We start from the raw sequence: 12,097 nt of genomic DNA on the forward strand, positions 1-12,097 counted from the left end.
CTGTCTGACTCCATCATGAGCTTGGAGGACTGCATCCATACATCTCTGCAATGACTCAAATCACTGATTAATAAAGTCATCTGGAATGACAAAGAAAGCGTTCTTGCAGGACTCCCAGAGTTCATCTTTGGATTCATCTTCAATGCCTCCTCCATCATCTTACCCCAGACATGCTTAACAATGTTTATGTCTGGTGACTGGGCTGGCCAATCCTGGAGCACCTTGACCTTCTTTGCTTTCAGGAGCTTTGATGTGGAGGCTGAAGTATGAGAAGGAGCGCTATCCTGCTGGAGAATTTGCCCTCTCCTGTGGTTTGTAATGTAATGGGCAGCACAAATGTCTTGATCCCTCAGGCTGATGATGTTGATCATCCACTCTGCAGATCTCTCGCACATCCCATTACTGAATGTAACCCCAAACCATGATTTTTCCTTCACCAAACTTGACTGATTTCTATGAGAATCTTGGCTCCATGCGGGTTCCAGTAGGTCTTCTGCAGTATTTGTGATGATTGGGATGCAGGAAAAATCCACCTTCTGCCACTTTTCCATATGATCAACTAGAAGTCGAGTTATTATGTGTTGCTCTTACAATTGGGATCCACAACAAGACTTTTGTCAGGTAGTGTATTTGACCATTTAGGCGCTCACCTTGAGATGACTACATGGTGTGTGTGTTCTGCTTTCAGAGGATCAGCACACATACACAACAGCATTCTTATGCGCTTTTAAAATATGAAGGAATCTAAGAGACATCAATAAATGAAGCACGTCCCATGCTGAACTTCGAATAATTGCACAATCCTAGCAAGTTAGCATGACAACATGTTTTTAAATGTTATGTGTATAATATGTGAGAGCAGGGTCTTTTTTCAACACAGTTCCAGAGCGCTGCTTCTTATGTATTCAGACTGTGTGAACGGCCCCTTACTCTGCTCTGCATCATAATGAAGATGCTGTTGTCCTCCCATAAACCCAATCCTATTGTGTCACCAACATGGGAATTTATAATCTCCATCAAATCACCGAAGCGCAGACAGGTGACACGGGGTTTGTTTCATGACGACTCCTGAATGAGAAACATGTGTTGTGGGATCATCGAGTCTGTTGGCAGTGGCAGGAAATGAGGCCAAACGCAGGAGGCTGTAATCCTGCTCGCACCCAGCGGAGCTCAGTAATCCCTGCAGATCTGCCTGTTCCCAAAGCATCCAGTAACAGCACTCACTCACACTAACATATGACTCTGATTCATGATTCTGAGTGTGCCTCACACAGGTGAGTAGGCTTGACGAGCCACCTGTAGAAAACACACTTTCATCTCTGTCACTTTAACTGAAACTTGCACCAGTTTTGCACCAGACAGTGACTACGTTTACATGGACATCAGTAACTCAATTATTTGCCTTAATCAAATTAAGACTGTAATAAGATAAAGCAATTAAGTTATCCCACAAAAAAACCTCAAGAATTGTGTTGATTGAGTGTTTGCTATTTTTCAGCCTTCCTAAAGCACATAAAGCACAGCTACTCCCTCAATAAAATCCATGTTAGCCATTAACAACGAAACTGGAGTCAACGGGCAGACTGACGCCCCTCCCATGGCGCAAATCTACGTTTATCCTTATGGCCCGTTTCCACTGAGTGGTACGGTACGGTTCGGTTCGGTACGCTTTTATGGCCGTTTCCACTGTCAAAAAGCGTACTGAACCGAACCGTACCACTTTTTCGGCACCCTTTCGAAAGGGTACCAAACACGACAAAGGGTACCAAAAGGCGGAGCTAGACGCGCAGCTGAACGCTATTGGTTTGCAGAGATACGTCATTCGCTTATGCAACAAGCCAGAATGAAAACAAAAAACCCGCCATGTTTGAAAAACACAGCGAGAGATTACAGCGGAATTATAAATACATATAATAACGAGCCATGGTCGATCTGGGCTCAAACAAACCTTGACGTCGTCTTGATGAACAGCCACAACGCCAAGAAGAAGAGCAGATTTACCCGGTGACGCATAGTTTTTTACGAGCCAGTCTGAGGCGCGAGCGGTTTCGCTTTCTTTCTCTAACATATCTGAAATAACAAACTTGTTGAGCTGATGATAATAACCTGCGCTTGATTATTGACGTGCTTTTAAAACCCGATCCTGTCAGACACTGACAAACGCGAGAGAGAAGCGTGAAGAAACAAAGGAGAAGCCGGAAAAAAGGAGCACATTATTTATCAACAAACATAAACAAAATGCCATGATTAACTTATTATCTTCACCTTTTGGACTAATATGAACCGGGAATGAGGGAATTACTCTCTAACAGAGGCTACATGTGCTGCTGAAGATTACAGACACTGATGAGAGGTTTTCACTGACTGTGGGCTATATTTTTGGGTTGTTTTTGAACCTAAATACTGACGAAATGTCTGCTGTGTAGTTCTTCTGTAGTTGGTAACATATCAGAGACTGTAAGGGGCTGTATGTGTTTACATATGTTCATTTATTTATTTAGTTATTTAATATAATTACAGACGTTACAGTAGGCTGTTTCGCACTGTCTTTGATCTGCAGTTATAATCAACTCATGTTCATAGAAAAGTTAGTAATAAACATTTCTACACAAGTATTTATGGGTATGAAGCATCTGTTTTATGAGAAGCGCTTCTCATATGATATGTGAATGACCCTAGAGCTTTATTGTAGACATTTCCTCGAGCGAGAATGACGTCGACTGAAACTTTCTGTCATACACCACGCCCACCAAAAGGGTACCCTTGTTAGTGGAAACGCAAGCTTGATAAAGGTGACCCGTACCAAACCGAACCGTACTGTACCAGTCAGTGGAAACGAGTTAATAAATGAAGCAAACTGGATGGGTAAATGAAGCAAGTAAGCTCAAAATGTGCATGTGTCTAATTACAGGCTTACAGTAAGATTATGCATTGAAATTCATTTACAAAGATGAAAACAACGGAGGTTTTTGCTATAACTTTAGTTAGTTTTAGTTAGTTTTGTATGAACACAATACAGTTTCAGTTAGTTCTAGTTTTTTTTTGAACTATCATTTTTTATTTCAGTTAACTACAATTATTTTACATTTTAGTTTTCGTTTTTTTTTTTTCGTTCGTTTTCGTTAACTAAAACACTAAAATAACCTTGTTCTTTAGGAGAACAATTCATTTGTGCAAGTTAATTTACTGAAAAAACGATTTGCTTTGGTCCTCTTTGATTAAAGTCTGAGCATCTGCTTCTGTGTTTGGAGTGGCCGGTCCTTCTCTGATGATGCAGTTTGACATTTCAGCCACAATATTCATAGCCATGGCCATCTTACTAGTGATGTGGCGTTGTGCACCAAGGCTGCGAAGCATGCATCAAAAAATGAGCCATCTCAGTGTACCAGAGCTTGATTCGTTTTGCCATACTCACGTGATCAGTGATGTCCGAAGCTTGACTTTCACTTATACCCACGTATAATTTGATTCAAAGGTTTAAACACCCTCGTGGGTTAGTAAAGCGTTTAGCGAGAGATCAGGCGTCGATTACATACTAATTACACGCGAATAGCGCAATCTGTTCACGCAAGCCACACCTGGTTTGTGCATATATAAAGAGTGCCTCACACAGGTGAGTGGGCTTGACAAACACATGGTAAAACAAGCATGCATTGAAAGTGGTGTAGTGAGGTCAGCAGGGGGTGCTCAACTTGCGGTCTGTGTGGGTCCTAACGCCCCAGTATATTGATGGGGACTCTATACTGCTTAGTGAGTGCCGCCTTTCAGATGAGATGTTAAACTCAGGTCCTGACTATTTGTGGTCATTAAAAATCCCAGGATGTCCATCGAAAAAGAGTAGGGGTTTAACCCCGGCAGTCTGGCCAAATATGCCCATTGGCCTCTATCTATCATGGACTCCTAACCATCCCCATATCATTACTGGCTTTAACACTCACATCCTCTCCACCAATTAGCTGGTGTGCGGTCTGGTGCTAGACGGCTGCCATCATGTCATCCAGCTGGATGCTGCACACTGGTGGTGAATGAGGAGATCCCCCTCAATAATGTGTAAAGCGCTTTGAGTGTCCAGAAAACATTATATAAATTATTATTATTATTATTATTATTATTATTATTATTATTATCATCATCATTATTATTATTATCATTATTATTATTATTATTATTATTATTATTATCATCATCATTATTATTATTATCATTATTATTATCATTATTATTATTAATAATAATAATATTATTATTATTATTATTATCATCATTATTATTATTATTATTATCATTATTATTATTATTATTATTATTATTATTATTATTATTATCATTATTATTATTATTATTATTATTATTATTATTATTATCATTATTATTATCATTATTATTATCATTATTATTATTAATAATAATAATAATATTATTATTATTATTATTATCATCATTATTATTATTATCATTATTATTATTATTATTATTATTATTATTATTATTATTATTATCATTATTATTAATAATAATAATATTATTAATAATAATATTATTATTATTATTATCATCATCATCATCATAATCATCATCATTATTATCATCATTATTATTATTATTATTATTATTATTATTATTATTATTAATATTATTGTTATTATTATTATCATCATCATCATTATTATTATTATCATCATTATTATTATTATTATTATTATTATTAATATTATTGTTATTATTATTATAATTATTATATTTAAAAATTAAAAAAATCCCCAGCATTCAGATTTTACATGTCGTAATTTTGTTTTCTTTTTCCTCCAGAAAGTTTCAGATTTCTGAGTTTTCATCAAAAAAATCTAACCTTCTCCCTCAATGTAGTGTTGTTATCTTGCAATCCTATTAAATTTCCATCCGGCAATTCTGCTTTTTTGTAATATGCTTCCATTCCTAATCATCTTTCTGAACACTTCAGGACACTTTCATTCAGACATCTTTCTCCTCGACTCAATTCTCTCTTATCCAAATCCAATCAGTCCAACTCAAAACATGCCAACTCTTCTCCTCTCCAGGCTGTAAAAGAAAACTAGTGGTGGTGTTATCTTGGGTAACGGTCTAATTATTCCACAAATCACTATTCTGTGGGGATCTCCAGGCTTAGTGTTTTATCAGAAAGTAAAGGGATCTTTAATTAAGCGCCCTGCTGTACATACAGTATGTTCATGTCTACCTGTGAAGAACTGGGCTTGATGAAATCTGTCCTGAATGAGCTTCAGAAATCATCCTAATCCTCTTACAGGATTTCTCAGAGGAACATATCGATGTCTGACATTTCTGACTGCCGTGGGTTTAGTGTTTTTCTTGGCGCTGCTCCTCATCTGTGCTTTTGGCTGAATGTTCAAGCCAGTTAAAGTCGCTCGACTATCAGTATCTAGCTTTCAAGGATGCCAGTGGGAACTGAGATGTGTGTATATACTATTTATAGCCCCATGAGAGCGTATGTGGTGGATAACACTGAACATTATTCTATTTCCAACTTGGGTTGGGGAAAATAAAGTTACATTTTATTTGCAATACAATCACATGAAGTTATATTTAGCAGTGGCAAATCAGGTGACACACAGATTTAATACATTACGCAGCTGAAAGGTTCTGATAGTTTTGGGTTTTCATTAGTTTTAGTTTCTATTTCCTTTTAACTTTTTGTTTTCAAATTTAGCTAGTTTTAATTAGTTTTAGAGGCAGGTTTACTAGTTTTTATTAGTTTCTATTAGGCATGTGCCGGTATCACATTTTCATGCTGCGATTAATTGATTGAGCTTTTATCACGGTATACGGTATTATCACGATATTGTAATTTTACTAGAGAAACAGATAAAAAAAACACAAAGAACTTCAGTTTCGTCAACTTAGTAACTTTAATAACTTTTTAATTAACTAAAAGTACTTCAAACATTTAAATACAAATAAATATAAATAAAACAATACACAATGTAAAAGTAAACTTGAGCAATTATATCAAAGTGAATGTGCAAAGGGAAACCGTCTTCGATCAGCAATCCCTCTGCATTTTTTTGGAACCCAAAATATTTCCAAACCTCTGACTTTTTTTTTGAAGGGGGATAAATTGTCGGCAGCGTTTCTCCTTCCGCCATGCTTCTTCTTCGTGTGAGGATTAGAGAGTGGTGGCCGCGACGGCACGCGCACAGTGCTTCTACATGCGGGGGTTGTTTACATCAGAGTGCGCATCAGTTCTGCGCAGCATATACGCAGTGTTTCTTCAAGCGGTTGATGGAAAATAAGCTGAAGGGGGATAAATTGTCGTCAGCGTTCCTCCTTCCGCTATGCTTCTTCTTCGTGTGAGGATTATAGCGCGGTGGCAGCGGCGGCGCGCACTGTTTGCGCACAGTGCTTCTACATGTGGGGATGGTTTACATCAGAGTGCGCATCAGTTCTGCGCAGCATATACGCAGTGTTTCTTCAAGCGGTTGATGGAAAATAAGCTAAAGCGCGTTCTAAGAATATAAATTCGGATCTATTATTTTTCACGGTATTTTGAAGTGCCCGCGATAACAATATCGTGCATATTCATTACCGTGATTTATCGCATTACCGAATACCGGCACAAGCCTAGTTTCTATATTTTGAAATTGCTTTGTTTTAGTTTAGTTTTTATTAGTTTCAGTATTAGTTTTATAATTTTTAAGGATATTTGTTAGGTGCAAGATTTAAAATCATCAGAATAAATATTGTATAATAAAAACTCAACCATACATTTTGAAACCTGTATTCAGAGGACATATGAACACTATCATCTACCACTATCATCTACCCATCTTCAAATTCAAATACAACAGCCCACAAGACAGCAGTTTGTTTTTTCACCAGATCCTCTCATTTAAGCCCTCGGTTAACCCGCGGTGCAGTTGTTCAAGTTTAGTTCAGTCACAGCAGGCTGTCATGTTCTGTTTGTTTGGGTTTACTGAATCACGCATGTGCAGTATTATCTACGGTGGCCGGGAAGTGCAAAACTTTTACAAAGCTCGAGACAAATTTACATTTTGGAAAACATTTTTACCTATCATAAGACACAATTACACAGGAAAAACTATTTTACCAAGGACAAAACAAATTTACAAAACAGAATAAGTGGGTGAGTGTAGGACCGGTTGGAATACGATAAACGTAAATACTTTTGATTACCTTGAACTTCACTACAGTCATTGGTGATGTAACATACCTTACGTGATGTAATTGATTCATTTGTTTATATTACTATTGTATTACTACATTAATGAGTTGGTCAGTTTTGAACATTTGACAATTTTGCAACACAGTGCTTTCCCACACTTTAACCAGCAGCGGTCCTCATCGAGCTCTGATCTGGAAAGCTTTGAGTAACGAAACTTTTTTCGATACAACTGAGTCGAGCAGTTCACTGGTTCAGGAAACTTCATTTCACCATCATTACTACTTACTGTTAGTTTGCAAAGCAGAAATGATGCACCCCGCCACCTACTCAATATTCAGTTTAAGTTTTAAGTACATCAGCAGGGCTCGAAACTGCGACCGTTTTGGTCTCATATGTGCCCGAAATTTTATCTAAGCGAGCTTACAATATATTTGGGAGCATTTGAGCGTGTGCATAAAACTGATGTCGTGCGACCAGTTTGCACAGCAAAATGTTCACCACATGCGTGGCTGAGACTAATTTTTGTCTGGTGCAGCTAAACTTTTAAAGTTAGGAGCACCGGTGCTACCAAGAAAAAAGGTTAATTTCGAGCCCTGATCAGCATACTTTATTAAAAGTCTCCGAAAATTCCGGTTCACGCAGAGTTTAATGTGAATTTACTCTACGAGGACAGATAAAGTTGGATCAATTTTAATATAAGATTATGTATGAATAAAATATTAAATAAATAAACAAAAACCATGATGTTGAGATTTCCTGAGAATCATTTGGGTTTCTTTGCCAAGTTATGGAAAAGAACGAAAGTCGACAAACAAGGAGCCAGGTTCTGCATCTGTGCAGGAGGACGTGTCTTTCCACACCAGCAGGGGTCAGTGTCTGTTTTCTCATTACGCAAAGGGAAATCGAACTTTTGATGCACACAGACAAAGCATAAACAAAGCAGCGTTCAGTACCATCATGACAGTGATTGTCAATCACCACGAAGGGATTCACTCCTGCAAATACGTCTGATAATCGAATAATCCATATCGTTTGCAAATATTTGAGAAATATAACTAAATTACAGCTGGCCTCTTTGTGTTGCTTGTTAGCTTGAACTGTTTACTTACTACATCACTTCACTACGTCACACTCGTGCTCCAATTCATTGCTGAATAACCAAACAGATTGCTCCCTTCAACCAACACTGATATTCTATATGTCGAATTAGGCTAACAAGCTCCAACATTAACCAAACGAGAGGCGATGTGGAAAACACCAAACCACATAGCTGGACCAATGCTGACTGACAGACCAACAAAGTCAAACAACCGACAATCGGCTTGGTGTGTCCAGGCCCGAAGACCACACAAGGATTTTAACAATCTAAACCAAACATATCCCATAGTCAACAAACATAAATAAACCAAATATCTCCAATAAATCCCAGAGAAGCGCTCTTACCTCCAGCCTCTGTACGATCTCCCGGATGTCCTCCCCACAGTTATCGTGTGCCGAAAACATCACACACTCTCCGCGCTCGTAGAAGATCTTGATGCTCATGACTCCAGACGACCATCCGATCACGTCCCGACAGGAGCAGTTGAAGATCACGTTTTTGGACTCTTCCTCCACCAACACAATGAACTCATTGGAGATTCCCAGCAGACACTCAACGTCTGTTGATTGGCCGAAATCTCTGGCCACCACGCTCCACGTCACCGCGCCGTTACTCTGCAGATGAGCGTCTTTCCGTGGTTTAACCCGCTCCTTCTTTTTAGCTCCGAGAGTGATGAAGCTGAACTTTACAGCTGAATCCACAGTAGTCGTGCTCACAAAGTTCTCCGCCAGGTCCTTTAGATACTCCTGTCGCGTTCGGGTGGCCATGGCGCGAAACTTCTCAGATTTATGTGCCGCGTTTTCGCCGTTGATCACCTTGGCCAGGAGGAAGTCCCTGAACACGGCTGATTTGGGAAAAGTCACGCCTTTGGGAATCGGAGGGCCGAATGGAGGCACGTCTTTTGATCTGGAAACTGCAACACTGCGAAAACAAAAACAAAAAAACGCTGAGAGATTTGAGTCTTTTCACAAATCTGCTAAATTATGCACTTTTAAAAGTAACACTTGAGTTTAAAAGGCACCTATTGTGCAAAAATCACTTTTATAAGGGGTTTAAACACAGTTGTACAGCAGCAGTGTGTGAACATAACCAGCTTCAAATAGTAAAAATCTATTTATTTTATTTTTTTATAATACTACTTGATCAAAAGAGTCTGCAGAAACACTTTGATTGACTTTCTCCCTTTGTACGTGTCATCAGAGGAAGAAAGCCCCGCCCACTAGTGACCGCCTCTCCCTTTTTAGCAAAGCACATTAGTCTTGTTTTTGAATCTGCCACTCTGACGACACAGACATTTGTAGCTCCGCCCTCTTTAGAAACGAGCACAATTTGAATTTAAAGCGACAGTCACCGAAACGGCACAATTAGGATCAAAGCCTAAAAGGGTCTGTTTCAGAGAGTTTAAAACATTACTAGTGTGGTATTTTGAGCTGAAACTTCACACACATTAAAGTACTCAGAGACTCATTTCATATCTTGTAAAAAGGGGCATAATAGCTCCCCCTTAAGTAACAACTTGCACCATTTACTACTGAATTATTACCTGCCTATCATTAAGATATTAACTGTTTATTAGCGCGTATAAAGTTTGATCTTATTCTACATCTATAATCCTACACAATACAGTGCCTAAACAAAATACTAGCTTACTATTAAAAAAAACGCTAGTAAGTAGTTTATTGAGCTAAAAGTCTTAGTTAATGGTTTGTTAATAACGTGAATTGTACATTAAATTAAAGTATGACCATATTAGTTATTAGAAATAATCAATATTAAAATTATTGTTGAAAAAAAAGCTGTATTCATTTCCTTTTTTTCCATTTTCATTCATCTTCTGAGTCAAATTCTTTTGACATTTTCAGTTTTTCACACAGATAACGCTAGTCTTGTTTCGAATCTACCGCTATGCTGATGCAGAGGTGTTTGTGGCTCCGCCCTCTTATGAAATAAGCACAATCTCATTTGAATTTAAAGCGACAGTCACCAAAACAACACAGTTATGATCGAAGCCGAAAAGCGTCCGTTTCAGAGAGTTAGAAAACATCGTTTGTCTGGTATTTTAAGCTGAAACTTCACAAACACACTCTAGGCACACCAGAGGCTAATTTTACTTCTTGTAAAAAATGGGCAGAACAGGTGTCCTTTATAAGATATGTTTTGCGTTTTTCTTACTATTTTCTTCTCACCATTTACCATCACTTGGAAAATATTTTAAAAATAATACATGGCTAACAATTAACTATAAAAAAACAAGAATTTTGAACGTGTGCTAGAAATGTAAGCAAATGAGATCATGTTTAAAGGTCCAGTGAAGTGCTTTGAAATGAGCAATTTTATTTGATGTGTGACAAAATTTCTACTGAAACATTAAGACACGGTGAGACCCAGAGCAGCTCATCCCCCTTTTTAAAAAAACAGCCAGTAGCATTTAATTTTAATTACAGCTCTGCCAGTGAGAGTGCTTGAGCTCAAGTGCTTATAGAAATAGCCTCTTGAAGAGGGTGGGGCATGTGAGACACTAGCGAGCATTTGATTGGTCAGAAGAAGTGACGAGAAACTAAAGTATGAGGTGACGTCAAACTTTTGTTATACATTTAGTCACAAACTTAGTGTTAACATCAGGTTTACATCATTCAATCATTCGTTTTCCTTTAGCTTAGTCTCTATTTCAGAGGTCGCCACAGCAGAATGAACCGCCAACTATTCCAGCATATGTTTTACACAGTGGATGCCAGTACTGGGAAACCCATACACACTTATTCATACACACACGCACACACACTCATACACTACGGCCAATTTAGCAAATCAATTCCCCAATAGCGCATGTGTTTGGACTGTGGTGGAAACCGGAGCACCCGGAGGAAACTCGTGCCAACACAGGGAGAACATGCAAACTCCACGCAGAAATGGCAACTGACCCAGCCAGGACTTGAACCAGCAACCATCTTCCTGTGAGGCAATAGTGCTTACCACTGAGCCATCATGTTGTCGCTAGGTTAACATCTTCTAAATGCTAATTTTCTGACTGTTTTATAGCACACTAGCTAATAGATATCCTCAAAACTACTGACACTAATGTCTAAAAAAATGTATCATGCTGATTTCATGGGGACTTTAATTAAATGCTGCCTCATTTGCATATTTAATCATACAATTTCAGAACAATTGTAATACAAAACAATGCATGGAGTTCTTAATGTAATCAATCATTTGGGGGATTACAGTGTAATAGTTGACCTGGAGTGTGGTATAGAGAGAGCTCATACTGACTGTTACGATTTCTTTATTGTCCCCTTTTTGGGTGATTTGTTCTGCAGCATAATAGATTTAAACCCATAAAACACATAAGATAAACATCACACAACATTAACAGCACTTAAAACCAAAACAGCAGCTTCTTCTTCCCATTAAAAGTGACTGACCTGTAGCAGACGTTCTCAGTGCAGGGATTGTGCACTTTAACGATGACGAACACGTGTTGGAAATGCGAGCGGATGTTTTTGGGAGTGAAGGGCAAGGCACCAGGCTCCTGAAACACGATGGTGACGATGTCATTTCCTATGTGTCTCTTTCTGAGCAGCTGTGAGAGAGGAGAAACAACACAAGTCAATAGTTGCATCCCAAAGAACACTCTATACACTCAAGAGTCTAGTATATAGTTTAGTGCCATCCCAAATGGATTCTTTTACTAAACAGAAGTCCAAACCATTTCCTAGTTTAATGGTTGTCAAATAAATGCCAAACTACCAAATAGTATCTGTCATGGGTACAACTGCATTCACCATCATAATGCTGCATCCCTATAGTTTTGCAGCAAT

General features: G+C 38.3%; 1 protein-coding gene across 3 annotated transcripts in view; it reads right to left on the minus strand.

Annotated features, from left to right (window-relative positions):
- Positions 1-12,097, minus strand: part of LOC130239311 (signal-induced proliferation-associated 1-like protein 2) — a 175,312-nt gene that overhangs the window by 122,220 nt on the left and 40,995 nt on the right. For all 3 annotated transcript variants that reach the window (XM_056470415.1, XM_056470416.1, XM_056470414.1), the window contains exons 7-8: positions 11,702-11,859; positions 8,621-9,197 (exon numbers count right to left, since the gene is read on the minus strand). In XM_056470415.1, coding sequence (XP_056326390.1) covers positions 8,621-9,197; positions 11,702-11,859 — 735 coding nt within the window. The remainder of the gene's footprint in view (positions 1-8,620; positions 9,198-11,701; positions 11,860-12,097) is intronic.

Source organism: Danio aesculapii, chromosome 13 (assembly GCF_903798145.1).
Source record: "Danio aesculapii chromosome 13, fDanAes4.1, whole genome shotgun sequence".
Classification (NCBI taxonomy): domain Eukaryota; kingdom Metazoa; phylum Chordata; class Actinopteri; order Cypriniformes; family Danionidae; genus Danio; species Danio aesculapii.